The 17,256-nt window shown below is 38.8% G+C and overlaps 1 protein-coding gene across 1 annotated transcript in view; it reads right to left on the reverse strand.

Moving 5' to 3' along the window:
* Positions 1–17,256, reverse strand: part of LOC122793324 (histone H3-like centromeric protein A) — a 94,622-nt gene that overhangs the window by 43,890 nt on the left and 33,476 nt on the right. The window contains exons 2-3 of the mRNA XM_044061220.1: positions 6,073–6,210; positions 4,231–4,356 (exon numbers count right to left, since the gene is read on the reverse strand). Of these exons, the coding sequence (XP_043917155.1) occupies positions 4,231–4,356; positions 6,073–6,202 (256 nt within the window). The 5' untranslated portion in view covers positions 6,203–6,210. The remainder of the gene's footprint in view (positions 1–4,230; positions 4,357–6,072; positions 6,211–17,256) is intronic.

Raw genomic sequence — 17,256 nt, forward strand, 5'->3', positions numbered from 1 at the left:
CTGAGAAACTTTATACAATCTGCCTTCTTCAGGCAGCAAGCTGGCAATTGGGCAAGTTAAATGTAGTCACAAAAACATCTTCCAAAACTGAAAGAACAGGAGGAATGTGGGTAAGATCTAGACATTTCAGTTGGCCTAAATTCTTGGGGATTGAGATGATTTCCAACTGAAACAACCGATTAATTCTGTAATTAGTTTCAAAGAGAGAATCACAGAAGGGTACTGGCTGAAGCTACACTCTTCTTAATCAAACACCTGGGGATAAAAAAACAGAATCTGTACAGATTTAATGAAGAATCTGTTTTACCAGAAACAGCCACAATGGAAGGGTCAACAGCCTGAACTAACCCTGAGCTAAGCCCAGTAAATCACTCCTGTCCAGAGTAACCAACTCAGTTTCTTTTGATAGGAATTTCTGAAGAAAGACTCCTACTTTTGCTAAGAAAAATCTCTCCAGGAATAGGTGTAGCTTCCTGGTTAAGCAGAGTGGCTCTCCCTTGTCCATCAAGGGCCCTCCAACAGCCACATTAGACATGTCCAACTTCCAGTCCATGACGCCAGTCTTCCCTACACCAGTGAAAGATGAATGCTGTGCGGAATCAGTTTTGGCTGCAGCAGAGTCACTCATCCCACTCAGCAACCTACTGTGGTGGCAAAGGCTATTTGGTAATATTCTTTTTTGTGGCTAGAAGAAGGAAAAACCAAGGAACCAGTAGGTTATTCCATGGTTAATCTGAAAGACTTCTGATTCCAGGGGAAGCCTGACAGCAGTAATCAGTAAAACAGTTTAGTAATAGTAAAATAAATAAACAAACTTTTTCCCAGTTCCCTGTAAAAACTCAGTAAAAAGCACTTTAGGCAAAAAAATAGTAAGTAGCGTCACCAAAGGCAGAGCACATCAAAATATGAAACTCCAAGAACTAACAGTTCAGCCACCAATTCCACTTAAAAACACTTAAAATTTGAAAACTTTAATGAAAATGAACGATAATAAAATAAAATGAAATAACACACACTGGCTCATAAACCGGATAAGTGCTTTCGGTGTAATACCTTTTCAAAGCACTTTAGATACACTTATTCAGCCTCCCAAAGGTAAAATAATGCAAAAAGTAATTTTAAAATTAATTTTAACTTTTTACCACAGAAGTAAAAAAGTGAGACTCCTGTTCAAAAGTCAAGTGACAGTCATCAAAAAAACACTTTTTCCTAGCTTTAAAATCAGAAAAAGTAAATTTTCTATCCAAAAATGTGTAATGTTTTTCCCAAAAGGGAATTCTTCTGCCAAGCTCTGCAACAGGGTTATCTGATCATGGATTCTTGTAAGCTTATAAGCCTGCAACGAGAGCACTTCTGGGCGGCAGGAAAGTTCTGATGGTCTTATCACCCAAAACCAACTTTTTAGTCAGATCATATAGTTTGGGAGCTTAGAAGGTGCCCTGAAGCTTTGGAAACTGGCCAACTGTTACATCCGTAGCAGAATATAAACCATATAGCCAAGATTCTGGAGCAGTGATTCATATAATGCGCATTCCTAAATATTACACTGAATATTAACAGGTGCATGTTCTACACATGCTCATGGATGGCAAAATCCATGCTCAAGGATTCTATAAGCCAAGGTGCAGCTCTGAAAACTGGCATATTATGGGATCTAATAGCTTACATCAGTCCTCCATCCGAAAGGGAAGAATCAGGGTTTCTGTCAGCAACTGGGTATGCCTAAGTGGGCTAGAGTGTCTCCTGGAATTACAAGCAGATTTTTGCTTGGGTGACTGGGGGCCTGCTTGCAGGCAGCCACTGCTATGGCTTCTGGTAAGGGTGGACAGAATGAGCTGGTGTCATAAGCAGTGATTCCTGTGAAAAACACACTTGCACTGCACAGTTAACGATTTAGTATACCTACAGAATAAAAAAACTCCCTGCCTCTGACGATTATATATATATATATATATATATATATATATATATATATATATATATATATATATATATATATATATATGATGTCTGCACCTCAGCTTTGACTTTTTTTTAAAGGTCAATGGCTGTCATATGAGTAGTAGATTGCAAGGTTGTTCATTCCCAGAATGATGGGAGGGCCCAGCTTCAGGCTCACAGAGGGATTTAGCCAGACACCCTATCTGAATGAATGACTGACTAAACTAACTGTGGATCTGGCAGCCTTAAGGGTGGTAGCAGACCATCAGGTTCTTCCCTCCAAAGAGAGAGAAGCCCACCTGCAAGGTCACAATAGAATTCATCTGGACGTCTCCCTGTAAAAATAATGGGCAGAGAAAAAAATGACCTAAGAGGGGAAGAGGTGGATGCCATTTTACCACGGTTTATTTTTGGAAAATTAAATTAAAAATTGGGAGTCTTTCCTGCTACACTGAGAAATCAGTGTAAATCAAACCTGCCTGTAAGCAGCCATGCAATGCAAGAGAAGAAATAGTCTCTTATTTAAAAATTATAAAAAGTACACTGGTAAATTAATGAATTGACTTCAATTACTCTATAGCTACTTCAGAGATGAAGAAAGGGATGGTCCTCAAGTGCTCACACACTCTATTAGTTAATAGCTCAGACATGAGAATTTGTGAACTGCAGGACTTTAACTCATCTAAAATCAATGTTTTTGTTTTAGCATCCTATGGGCTGTCCCCACAATCCCAAAGTTCAAATTTTGGAAAGGTCAAACATCTCTCAAAAAAAGAAATTCAAGGAGGAACAGGATCCTCAACAGGAAGTCATACAAGATAGAAATTCCTACTTATACACAAAGGCCGAATACAAGGCCGAATACAAGGAAGCCTATAACAGTAACTGGACTTTGGAAAAATTAGAACAAATGCAGAAAAAATACATGTATTCAAATGTGCTCAGTGTCCTGGGATCATCTTAATGGTCAATGTGCATGACACTCAATTATTCTGCAAACACAATAGGCATAGAGTTGTTCCTTCCTGCTTCAACTGGCTGAAATGTAATTCTGAAATTATGACAGTGCTTTGATAATGATCTCCTCTTCCACAGAAAGGCACTGCTTGTGCTGTTCTTGATCTGTTATCTAGCAGCAACATACATTCAGATAGACTATTACTTAGGCATAAAAAAAAAAAAAAAAAAAATTCTCTAGATTGCATTGAGGCGTAATGCCAGAAAACAGATGAGGAGTCCCATATCTGACTAATAGCGTAAGAATCTGCAAAACTAGGCACTGGATACTAAGGAATGACAAGACTGTGTGCACAACTTTCTACATGGGGAAGGGGTGAAGAGAAAAAAAAGTTGTAAATTCTGCTGCTCCTGTAGTCCCAGTGGAGGCCACGGCTTGCAAGGTTTCAGGGGTTCATGCTTGTAAGTGTGCCAGAGAGGTATTGACAAATTTGGAGGGGCAGAGGGCATTTTCAGATAAAGCCTCAGATGAAGAACAAAAAGGCCGGCCTTCCTATTTTGGCACACTGTCGAGTTATTACCTCACACGGAGTATACACTTCCCACAGTAAGAGATCTATAAAGGAGGAGCAGCAAAACTGGTCATTTAGGCACAGGAAAATTTCAGTCTACTGTGACAGTTCCCCCAAGGTATAAGATCTGAAGAGTCAACCATTTTTCCCTCCTTGCACTTTAGTTTGAGTTGGCAGAGAGGGCTAAGGCTATGAGCTATAGTTCCTGAGTTTTAGGGTTATTCCATCAGCCCTCATCTGCCTACTGTGTGACCTTCAGCAAGTCACGTAACCAGGCACTGGTCCAAGGTAGTCCGCTAAAAGGGAGTGTATATATCCAGTGTGCCTACCTGGTTAACACATGGGTATTATTACTCTTCATCTTACCTCTGCGCTTACTGCTATGCTGTCTTACATCTGTACTGCTTGCTTTCCATCCAATGGCTTCTTGTGTTTCACTGCTCCAACAGTAAGGGTTGCCCCCCGCAAGCTGCAGAAGATATAACACATCTCCTACATTCTTCATCCCATCTACCCATTACATCTCAAGTAGTTCTAAAAAGGTTACACAGCCACATCACAGCATGTAAGTGTTGCTGGCACTTTGGGCCTAAAGACTACTTAAAGTTTCCTGGTTGGCAAAGTAATAGGGCAACAATGCTATCAGGTAATGTTATAACAATACAACAATAAATTACTTTATCAATGGGTCTTAACTCAAAACAATAGAATTCACAAAATTCACATGTTGCTTCAAATAAGTTATTTACTAACTACTCACCAACATGTTCTTGCTTATCTGGATTGACTTTTTGTCCAACACGATGTTGGGAACTAGTCTGTCTACTTTCCGAAGACTCCTCCAGCTCTTCCACATACAGAGGCAGCCGTCTTTTTGCTATAATTCCTAGCAAAAGGATTTATACAAATCACTTGTGTTACACAATTTATTATTCATTCATAAAGGACACCAACACTCCATACATCTACTGAATCAAACATTATGCCTTTAGGCCAGAATACAATGATGGTTATACATAGTTACTATATAAAGGTACAGAAAACAGGCAATTTTGTAAATATTGTTTTTACTGACATTAAAAGTGAATTTTGAGTGCAAACACAACAAGGCTTTGAAAACTTCAGATGATTCACATCATTCTATCAGAGAAAACCTTCAAAGTTTCCTCAGAATCAGACTTTGGTACCAAATTTTCCCAAGCTGATACAGATCAGTCCTGGGTTCTTTGCAAGTTTCCTTGTTTAAAAACAGCTTGTGGAACTTATCTACCCAATATTAACTGTGTCTTTAAACACAGATGATGATAGTAATCCATGTCTCATGGCATATTGCAGGATAAATTACAAAATAATTTCAGTCTTCTCATGAAAAAAAAAAAACTGTTGACCACAAAATTCATTAAGTAAAGACTCAGCAATATTTTTATATTTGGTATGTACAGTGAGATTACCATCACTCAATTCCTCAAAAATTGAGGTTTCTATTTCTGTAATCACTTGCATACACATCTTGCACTGATAACATACAAAACAAGAAACTAAACAGTTGGAACTTGCTTATAATTTTCTTCCCTGTTAACAACTGAAACTAGAAGGGCAACAGGGATTAATATGCAGATTCCCAAAACAGAATACTGCCTTCCCGTAACCAGTGCAAACTCAGTTTAATACAGCCATTCTACAATCCCTTACAAACAGGGTTATGACTCTTCACAACACACATGCACATCATTATCTTGCAATGTTGAACAATAACTGGTTATCTGGTATAGCTAGAGTAATTAAAATCAATTCACTAATATTTAAACTACTTTTCAATAGCTAGTGCCCTCTCTGGCCTCCAAACTACTTAGGAACAATATTTACTCACAAACAATATCATCTACAAATGATGCTCTCCTATTACTATGCCCTCCTTTTAAGAAGGCCTACTAGGGGAAAAGTAAAGAGGAGCCCAGCAGCAGGAATCCACCATCATCTGCACAAAATTTTTGCCAAATACACAACATTCGAGAAAAACAAAACAAAGAATATAAATGTACATAACTTAAGGACACAAGAAAGCAATAGTAAACTTTATTTCTATACACAAAAGTTTACCTTTCTGGCTAAGGCTGCTTAACTAAAGTACTGTATTATCGAAGCGCATACTGTAAACAGTAACCTCCGTAATAGAATCTATGCACTCAACTGAATCTAACTTCTTTTACTTCTCTTCTCTTTTTATCTTACCAAACTCTTCTCTTGTACCGAGACTTCTGCAAATCTCTCCAAATTCAATTAACTCATCTGTCCTACTGGATTATTAGACTACCACTGAATGTTTTAATAACTTCCCCAGTAAACTATGTTTTATCTTAACATATCAAAGTGTCATGTTGTATAATGCATTTTTTGTACACACTATAAGAAAATAAAGTTGTTTGCCTACCTCTGCACCAGTTAGTTCCAAATGTCAATTTTTTCTGTCTGTATGTACTCATCGTAGCCAAATGGCTTAGGTTGCAGCTGAAAAGGGTCTGTGGATTGCTTACTTGGTTAAAGAAAAATTGTGGCCTGCCTAAACAAAATGGTATTTATTCACTGGAACTTATCCACTTACCTTTTTTCCTTTGAAAGTCTTCAAAGGGTAAATCCACCAACACCGTGTCTTCTTCTGCAACTCTCCTTATGGGTGTACTACTTTTTCTTTTAGATGTTTTTTTTGGCTTTGCAGAAATTGGTTTTGGCATTTTGGGACCTAGCAAAAAAAAAAAAAAAAAAAAAAAAAACCCACAATATACCAGTCTTTCAATAAACAACATTAAGTACAATTTTGCAAGTATGGACCATACAGCAAATCAACTATTTCAGCAGCAGGCTGCACCACCTGGATTAGTGAAGGAAAATGCTAGAAGTGAAGTACAGTTGTGTAACAGATGTTGGAATGATTACAGCTGCAGTAGCTGTAGCTATATGACTTTTATCCTACTATAGATAAAACAGCTGGCCAGCTTCCAAAGCTTAACAGCACATTCCGCTCACCCAAACCATTAGTCAGCTTGAGTAGAGCTAAGCAAAACGAATGGTTTGGGCACCAAAGCTTTCATGACAGCTGAGAGAGGGAGGCTGGAGTCCTGAAAAAGACAATGTTAGGAAAACAAAGGGCCTCCACCCTGGTAACAAAAACATATCAAAATTGAGGTATAGAAAGAGGAAACTGCTTTTGTAACAGTGATTTATTTATTTTATTTGTATTTGTTTGCTGCGGTTGAACAATGATCACCATGGACCTCTTTTCACATACAGCCCAGAACTAGCGTCTGGTTAAGTAACTTGCTTAGAGTCGCACAGTTAGGCAACAGAGGTTGAGGGAATCAAATCTTACACCTCTGAATAACAGAAAACAACAACAGTTCCTTAATCCTCTAATCCAACTGACAGAGGATCAAAAATCTGACATAATGCCAGACAAGTGATCATTTGAGCATCTATTTACTTGCACAACTGTACTATGTTCTTCATATCTATTACTGCTGCAGTACCCTGAACTATATGTGTAGACTACCACAAACTAAAATAACTGGGAAGAGGAAGGATAAGGGACCATGAGCCCCTGCAGAATGATCCTAGCAAAGTCTGTCCTAGACCTGGAGAAGGAATCTTGTCTGTAGTGCTTTAAAAGTAATGTACAGAGCACAAAGTTGCTGCTTCTAAAATATTTCCAGAATCCAACCATTTCCAAAACACAGATGGTCCCAAGGCCCTAAAGAATGAGCCTCGACCTTCCCTGGAATGTTGTTGTGGCGGCTAAAAAAAAAAAAAAAAAAAAAAAAAAAAAAAGCTATAAGCATGAGACAACTACTTGGAAATACTCTATTTTGACACAGGTTGTCCTTTTTTATTCTTACCTTCAAAGGACATCAACAATTGATCAGAGTTTCTGAAAGTTTTAGTTTTGTCAAGATCGTATACAAGTTGTCTGCAGAAATCCAAAGTATGGAGCATCACCACTCCCTCATTCTTAAAGGAACAGTCCCAGAAATTCTCTGTTTTGATTCTGGTCTTTGTTTATATTTTCAGTTTGGCATTCTGAGTATGTCCAAGCTTTGGCTGCAGGTGTTGGGGAGGGGTGCTTACAGGACGTTTCAATGGTCTTAGTCAAATTCCATCTCAAACTGTAGTTCCACTTAGAACAGCTCTCACAGAGTCATTCCTTAGTTTCATCTCACTCTAGCTCACCAAATTCTCTACCATCCCAACAAAACTCCAACCCTACATGGCTTAATTAACCATTACGATAATAGCCTTCAGCTAAGGTCCACCAACAATGGGTTGTCTTGAAGTATCAAAACGCAGATACATCTCAGGAGACTCCCTCTACTCCTGTACTACTGCAAAAATGTGGAACTCCCTCCCACTTGAAATAAGGACACAGGCAAACCAAATCAGCTTTAAAAATCAACCAGAACCCTACCTCATCAAGTCTTGGATATGTACATGCTCAGTGTGGGTGTAACTTGCTATATAGTGTCCATTCCATGCAATACAAACTATACCAATGTTCTTGGTATTATCTATTAAGTTATTCTTCTGACAAGTGTTGTTATGTATAGCTATGTCTTGAATATTTGTTTTGTTTCCTTGTACTACTTATACTCATTTGTGGTTCTCTGACAATTGTGCACGTTTCTTTTGTAAAATTATGTATGTGGTTAGAGTATCATATTGTATGGAGCTTTTCTCCCCAGGCCTCAGCTGAAAAATGGGCAATCCTGCCCAGTCAGACTCTCCCGGTAAACAAATATAAAATAAAAATAAATTAAATTAAATATGTGCTTTCATCCTCGGGAGAATAGCACCTTTCAGGAATTTTATGACCTCACTTGCTAATACCTTGCAAGAAATCATACGAGCAATGCAAAGCTAAAACGTTAGTAAACAGAGTTTTCGGTTCATTTCATATTTTATTTGGTGCAGATAAGTGCTATGATGTTATGCATGACTGCCACTTGCTCTGCAGAAAGCATCAGAAAGATGCAAGCTTCAAACAGTAGTAGAAGCAGTCTTTTTTTTTTTTTTTTTTATATCTGAATACTAGCCAAGTGTAATGGTTTTCTGACCTGCTGTAAAAAAATGTGTGTGATGCAAGCAACAGATTTTAAACAATGAAGTCCAAAACTTACTGTCACAATGGGGGCTTGTACAGTATGAGAACCTGTGAACGTTATACATACTAATTCTGAAACTGCTTTACTACAGATTAAGGGGAATACGTCAACAGAATGGTACGATTTAGTGTGAATTCACTAAACTGTAATCTTCTGACTATACTGCTCACAATTACGCTATGCAGAATAAATAAAGGAAATGAAGAGCTGCACAATTAGCTTTTTGATTCGCTCATAAAAAGTAAACAGTTGCCTAGCTACCCCCACCACAAATACACACAAAACTGTAATTACCTTATTGTTTTACAGTGATCGGGGACTGAAAGCTTTAACAGGAACTGAATATTAATTGTGTTCACTGGAGGGAGTGACAAAAGGGCTGCATAAATTAAACTGAAACCAGGAGAAGGGTTGAAAATGACATGGTAAGTGGGTGATGACAACTGGGAGGTATAAGGACAAATTTCTTTTGGTCAGAATTTTAGACTCTGGGATTTTCCTTTTAAGTTCTGGAAAGGAGACAGGGAGATTAATAGCTTGGCTGAAAGTAAACTCACATACCACTTTACGTATTAATGAAATATTAGTTCTTAAGGAAACTGTATCTGAAGAAAATGAGATGTTTGACCCACCTTAACAGCTTGCAACTCAGATAATCTTGCAGAATCAGAGTAATCAATAAAATAGGACTTTTTCTAGCTTAAAATTATAAATGTCACAAAAGTTCACTTTCTGTCATTAAATTAAAAAGTAAGTTCCCTTCAGGGAGAAAAATTATCTTCCCAGCACTGGAAGAACATTAGCCAAGAGCTTGAGGCCTAAATCACTCTATTTTCAGCTTTACTTGAGCTGACTAATTATTTTGGCGAGTGGAAGATGCCCTTGAAGCTTTAGAAGCTGTCTGTTATATATTTAGCAAAGTGTACTGCAGCAGTTATATCCTCAGCCAAGTGTATTGCAACAGTGATCAATATGGTGAAAAACTGAATTCTTACCTTGTCAATTGATGTATATTGATCTCTTCCTTTATATAATCTATGACTGAATTAATCTTTTCCATCAATTGCCTTTGGAAAACTTCTTGGCAAATCCTCTATTCATGGGTACACATGTCCAGTAACAGTTCACGTAGTGTAATATCACACGACAACTCCACAAGCCCCCTAACCCCCAAACTCCAGTCTGCTCCAACCTTGACAACAGACCTCCTGAAGAGAGAGGAAAACCAAGAAGTAAAGCTTGATAAGTGTACACAGACGACCAAGTAGCCAAGGAAAAGGTGGTTGTTATTGAGATACTCATATCAAAGTATTGGAGAAAAACAATCCACCAGTTGACTGGGCTTTCATAGCATCTTCCAGTAAGCAATTCACTGCCAGATAGCAAAGCATGATGCAGCAGGCAATCCATTAGAAAGGGTTTGACTGGCAACTGATGGCACTTTCCCTAATGTTTGAAAAGGAACAAAGAGATGTTTAGTACGTTGTGGTTCAAGTATAACCCTATAAAGAGTGATGCATGTCCAGGATGTAACTGCCTCTCTCTCCGACCCATTTTCTGACAAAAAAAAATAGGGATGTGAACAGGCCGCTTCCAGGACAACTCTGAAACCACAGAAATGGGTTCATCCTAAGGGACATCTGATCGTACTGAAAAAGAAGATGAAAATATTGGCATGATGCTCTAATACCCAGCAAGCATACCACCAAGAATGTACAGCTGAGCAAGTAAACCTACCATAACAATACATGTTAGAATTACCACTGCTGCAGTAGCATTACCTACATGGGTTATACAGTGCATAGAATACAACAGCTGGTCACCTTCAAGAGTTTTGGGTTGTCTTTCATGCACCCAAACTGTCAGCTCAAATTGAGCTGATTAAAAAGTCAGGTTTGGGCACCATGTTCTTTACAGCTTTCATAAGTAACACAAAAACAAGGGGGTTGGATGGAAGTAAGGAGCGGCTACAGCAGCAGCTAAAATTCAAGCATCTGCTTTTATGGTAAGTTTAGACAACTATACTATGTTCTTCATACCGATCATTGTTGCAGTATCTTTAGCTATACGAAAGATTACCAGAGCTTAAAATATCTTGGCAGTGGAAGGGTCTAGGAAAAAGCCTGTCCTAACACTGTAGAAAGAATCTATAGTGTTTCGTAAAAGTATGGACAGAGGACTGGGTACAGCATAAAAGAACCTCCATGACAGAAACACAGATGGCTGAAACCCCAGAAGTCTTAGGATTCACGACTGGCCCTAGCAATACCAGAGTAAGTCTTGGGGGGGAATAGGACAACAGCTAGTAGACCCAATACAGATATGGGGAGCTGGTAGGATGAGGCCCAAGGAAACAAAAAACATTTTCAAAATCATGTTACATGCAAGCTATTGATATTTCATTTTAAAAGCTCACGTGACGTACAGTACAAGTGCAGTGATATTTGACCACTGCTGAGTGATACACTATTAATTGCCATTTATACTTTATTACATTGTCATTATTTTCATGTTTTCTAAATATCTTGAAAACCAAGTAACACAGACTTAACAGGTTACCTCATATGAAAGCTCATATATGGATAGACAAAATGTTGCAGTTACTGAGATAGTGTTAAGTCGTTTACAAAATATTACACAATTAATATTTTGTTTTTATTAGGACTTAAAAAACAATTTAAAACTTAGACTCTAATTCGCACTACCACTGTAAAGATTTGTTTGTGCTGAACAGTTTGCCATTTGCATTTCTTTAGTGATCCTTATGCCTTCAGAGATATGAACACTTTTTTTTAAATGTGAGACTATAACCCGGTTTGTTCAAAAAGCTCAGGATGCAATCACTGGAAGTTAACTAGAGTACAAAACTCCACAACTTCATTAAAATGAATGAGTTAATACCCGTCACATGTCCTCAGACAGCAGATGCCCAAAAGACATGATCATTTCATCCAGACAATCAGTTGTAGTTCTTTGTGGTCAATATGCACCAAACACCCCTGACCTTTTGTGAGTAAATCCAGTCTGTGAGGAAGCGTGTGGTAATTGACCCTGGCCACTTCCAAAATAACGATCATACACTTTTGCCTAGACCAGAAGGGAGTCACCACAATGATCTCTGGGAAGACATTCTGAATTTTTCAGAATTACCTGGCATCAGTGTTAAGGGTGAAAAAGCATACAGGATCATTCATGTCCAAAGAAAAGAAAAGGCATCAGTCCTCCAGACCTTCTTGCACAGAGTCCTGGAACATAATATTGTCAGTTGATTATTCAGAGTGATAAAAAAGGTCAACCAGAGGAATTTCCAACAGATAAAACCAATCTTGGAAGACCCTTGATTCAGTTACCATTCATAAAGGTCTGAACTGGTCCCTGCTCAGCTTGTCTGCCACAGAATTTTGCTTCGACAGGATGTTAAGATGCCTGTAGAGTAAGACTATGCTGTAAAGCCAAATCCCATGTGAACATGGCTAATCTACATAAGGATTAACATCTTGTACACACCCTTGCTTATTTCTGTACTTCCTCATTGTGATAGGATTCAGAGAGTTGAGAGCACTTGTAAAACTTAGCATCACCTTTACATTTGCGCATCTTGGTCCATCTTTCTTGTCCAAAGGCTCTACATGTTTATACCCATTGACGCTGCGCCCCAAACAAAGTCTGAGATGTCTGTTGTGAGTGATTGCTTTGGAGCAGGGGGGGGGGGAGAATGTGAGACATGGATTCTGAGAAATTTGATGTCTCCACCAACAGATTTCCCTTTTTGCAAATCTCAGAACTGGAATTTTCAGACAACGGATGTCGATGTTGGGACAAGAGATTTCATATACCATTGTATCTTCTCAAATGAAGTCTTGCAAAGGTATCACGAGAATCATAGAAGCCACGAGTCCCAGATTCCGGAGGTATTCCCTCACCGAGACAGAAGGAAAACCCCTGGAATAGATATAAATACAGATTTTTCCTGTGGAGGAAAAGCTCATTGTTTTGAGGTGTTTAGCAGGTACCCCAGAAACTCAATTCTCAGCCAAGACAGAGACTTCTGACACTGAAATAGTCTCTGCAAAGGTAAGAAAGGCATCTAAATATGGAAAAATGTGGATACATAGTTACCTGTAGTGGGCTATCATAGGCATTTTGTGAATACTTTTGTGGCAGTTGATAGCTCAAAGGGTAAGGCAGACAACTAGTAATGGGATCCAGACACACAAAATCGTAACACTTGAAATCTGGATGAACAAGAATACGATGCATCTTTTAAATGTAAGGTTATTACAAAACTCAAATGAGGAAGAAAGGGGGTTGTGAAGTAAAAGCATTTTGAACTTTGGCACTATCACAAACTGATTCAGGAAAGAAGATAGAGGCCAGTTCTGGAACTAAGAGTTTTCTTTCACTGGCAATAACAACATTGAGAAAAATCTGCCAGCTGAGGAGGAGGTACAGCTTCCATTACTCCCAGAGACAGCATAAGATGCAAGACAGAAGGAAAGAGAAGAGTTTATTCTGGTGGATGAGGACGAATCCCCTGGAAAGGATGAATTTCCTCCCACTTCTATCTGTATCCTAATTGGATCACATTTAGGATCCATTTGTCTTTAACAAACTGTTACTAAGAAATAAAGATCCAGACTTCCTCGAAGGGATAAGGGACTGCCAGGGTTGGAAGGGGGAATAAGGTCCACATAGTCATTCTGACTACTTGACTGTCAAGAGTTCTAGGGTGTTCCTGGTTTATTCTTGAAACTTTCCTGCCACTGCTTTTTAAAATGTTTGTATACTAGCACTCTGCTGAGATTATTTTCTTCCTTGTCAAACTTAAGAGTGAACAGAGAATCTTTTTGAGAATTTAGAGAAGGAAGGGTGATTCCTTGAATCAGCTTACCTCTCATCACACTTTGAAAACCTTTGCAGCAGAGAGCTCAAAAAACATTTCTATTCATTTTTGACATCCTCTGGGAGGTCCTGAGAGCATAGCCAGCTAAACCTCATCAAAACCATACTAGTGGCAAAAGTGCTGGAACTATTATTTACAGAATCACTAACACATTTTAAACAATGAACAGTGACTTGAGAAACAGAAGAAACTAAATTATACAACGATCCCCCATTAATATTCAAAAATGTGCACGCTGATTGGTCAGCATGCAAGTTGTAAATCAGAGTTATAGTAATGAAAAAAGGTCCGGTCACCCGAACTTTTTCCATTACTATAACTCTTCTTTTACAGCAACGGAGAACGCAAGATCTCCATTGCTTCACACTGTCTCGCTATGTTAAGGGAGTTTAACATAGCAAGACAGTTTATAAAAAGCAACGGAGATCTTGCTTTCTCCGTTGCTTTTTTCAAAACTGTCTCGCTATGTTAAATGGGTTTAACATAGCGAGACAGCTTTAAAAAAAGCAACGGTTGCTTTTTTTAAAGCTGTCTCGCTACGTTAGGCCCATTTAACATAGCGAAACAGTTTGTAAAAAGCAACGGAGATCTTGCTTTCTCGGTTGCTTTTGCCCACAGCTCTGATGTACTGCGTAGGCATACACATGCGCAGTACATCAGAACTGCCGCAGAATACCAGACAGCTGCGGAAGGGCAGCAAGGAGGCATTATACAATGCCATTATTTAAGAAAAGTATTTTTTTTTTCTTAAATAATGTCATTGTATAATAGCAATAACCCACTTCTGGGTGTGGGTAATGCTGGATTTACCCATGGTTGGCTTTGTTTGGCCACTCTGGCTTCACCCTCATGACCAAACCACACCAACCGTGAGTAAATCCAGCATTACCCACACCCAGGCGTGGGTTATTGCTATATACACAATGCAGATTTTAATAGGCTTCCAGGCAAGTACTAAGTTAGCTGTCCTTACGGGCCATTTTATGCATAGCCAATTTCCCTTTTTGTGCTTGAATTAACAAATCCCAGTTGGTGTTACACCAGCCTTAACCTTCCCACAGTTGATAATTATCAAAAGCATTTCTATCCCTATCAAGAGGAAAAGGATTAGAATTAAAAACAAAAAATGTTGGCAGCAAATGGATTTACTGATAAGCCTGCTGGGTCAGGTCTGGGATTAGGCTATAAAAGCCTGAAAGACTGAGGAACTTCATACAATCTATCTGCTTTCTTAGGAGTAGCAGGCTGTAACAAAAAGGCTGACAGCATGAGGGAGAGGGTGAAAGTTCAGGAAATTCCAATTGTAACAAATCATAATATTTTCTTTAGTAACCAAGAAACCTCAACAATTCTCCCACTGAATAGTCTCAAACAGAAAATTGCTTAAAGGGAGAATCAGACACCACCATCTCTTCATAATCTGAATCAGAAACCTGAGGGAAGAAAAAAAAATATCTGTCCCTTCACTCCCCTACAGATTTCATTTCTTTAGCATCCAGGGAGAGTGGAATCCCTTTTTCTTTTATCAGAAACTACCTTGTACTTGAGAAAATAAATATTCAGTTTCCTCTGTCTTTTTGATAGGAAAACATGGAAAGACAGAAACAGTATTGCCAGCTACAGTTTCCCTAGAGAGCTGCAAAACATTCTGACTAAACAGGGGATCATTCCTAGTTGTCTCTTCCATGGCAAACAAGAGTGGCTTCTGCCTTGCCCCTTGAGGTGACACCGACAGCCACAGAAGAAATGACTAACTCGTGGCCCACAGTGGCTGTGTGGACTACACTAGAGGGATCCTAAGAAAAAGAGGAGTGGTCTGAGGAGCCAGCTTTGGCCACAGCAGGGTAGCCCACAAATTCGGCAAAATTAGAGGCAAATTACCAGCCTGGTGTGTTGGCAAAGGCTGCTTAATCTGTTTCTTTCAGTGCCTGGAAGAAGGTCCAACTGATGTACCACTAATTTGTTCCATGGTCAAGCTGAAAATTGTACTCGTTACCCGGTGAAACTTAGCAGCAATAGTCGGTAAAACAGGAAAGTATTAAAAAATAATCAAAAACTTTTCCCCCTGAAAAACACACAGTAAAAAGTATTTTAAATAAACACTTTCCCCCAACCCCAAGAAGTAAAATAAACAGTTTCTCTACAGAAAAGGTTTTAAAACGTTTAACAACTTACTGTCACAAAAGTAAAAAGGGAGCTTCTGTTTAAAAGTACGTGAAAACCATAAGACAGTAAAAAAAATAATTTTCTTAGCTTAAAAGTACTTGTTTTTCAAAAGAAGCTTCAAAAGAAGCTTTTAACAAGTAAAGTAACGTGGTAACAAGTAAAGCCCCCGAAAGGGCTTATCTGCTCAGAAATGGAACAGCATTAACTGACTGTCAAGCCTCGAAAGGAGAGTGCTTCTTGGTAGCAGGAAAGCTCTGAAGGGCTTGAAGCCCAAACCTGGCTTTTTAGTCAGCTCATCTCAGCAGACTAACAGTTTGATTGTATGCAATGTTCAGAAGCTTTAGAAGCTGGCCAGCTTTTATATCTTATTCAGAACATAAACCATATATAGCTTAGCCTACTGCAACAGTGATCAATATGAATCAACACATTCCAAGAGATAAGCATCCACTCCAGTGACATGCTGGACTCAAAACAGTAGACGGGTATGTATCATTCATGAAGTTTACACCCCCCCACACACACACACACACACACACACACGATAGGATTATACAGTCAGTCATAGATATTCCAAGGCCTCAGAGTATTATGGCCATTTGTGCATTAAGGATAGCCATCTAATCATCTACATTACATTTAAATGAGGACGATGAGTTGCACTGCCGTGGGAGGCTCGGTGTTGTAATACTTGCCCTTTCACCACATTCTGATCCCTGGTTCTAGTAGTGCTGGAAATACTGGACCTGCACAGAAACAGGATGTCCAGAACAGTCAGTCTCTAATGGAATTCCAAATGAAACAGAAATTGCTCCTCCAAAGTCTACAAAACACTAAATAAAGGGGTAGAGCTTCTAGTGTCTCTTGGTAGCTCAGGAACTTTAGACAATTAGGAACCTTAGGTGTCTTTCTAATGGTTTAATAATGTTTAGTGAGACACATTCTTTATAGCTAACCTGATAATGGACTTGATCAATGCAGAATACAAGGGAGTAATTAACTCTTCAGACCTGGGTTATACTCCTTTAGCAATTAATGGGCTAAATAAAAGGGATTGCCATCACGATGGTGAAGAGAGAGAGCTATCAGCCCAAGTACCTGGGTCTCGGACTTCATTTTTGTTTTATGGTGGCATGCTGTTTGTACAATATGATGGGAAGTTGTCTATCAGAAGTCATACTACTATTTTTTAAGCATTTAATTTAAACCCATTTTTAATACACAGTTTACTAGACAGAGTTCATTTTGGAGGGTTTGGGTATCATAGGAAGACTTAACAGTCTCCAGTTTTTTAGTTGCCTTGATTCTGTTTGGAGATCTGAGAAGTAAATAGAAAGGAAAGGTTCCAACACTGTGTCCTGAAGAACACTGCTAGTCAGTTTCATACTTTCTGATGAGGTATCTGCACCACAAACTGTGGGGGGTTCTGTCTTTCAGGAGGTTTACTATCCACCTAACCACATATGGGTCAGTTTTTAAACATTTAGTTTTGTAAGATGCCAGTATAGGAATGGTGTTGAAGGTCTTAGCCAGGTAACGATATGCTGCATGCACAGCATAGCCACCA

The sequence above is a fragment of the Protopterus annectens genome, chromosome 2.part0, assembly GCF_019279795.1.
Source record: "Protopterus annectens isolate FY-2018-M chromosome 2.part0, PAN1.0, whole genome shotgun sequence".
Classification (NCBI taxonomy): Eukaryota; Metazoa; Chordata; order Ceratodontiformes; family Protopteridae; genus Protopterus; species Protopterus annectens.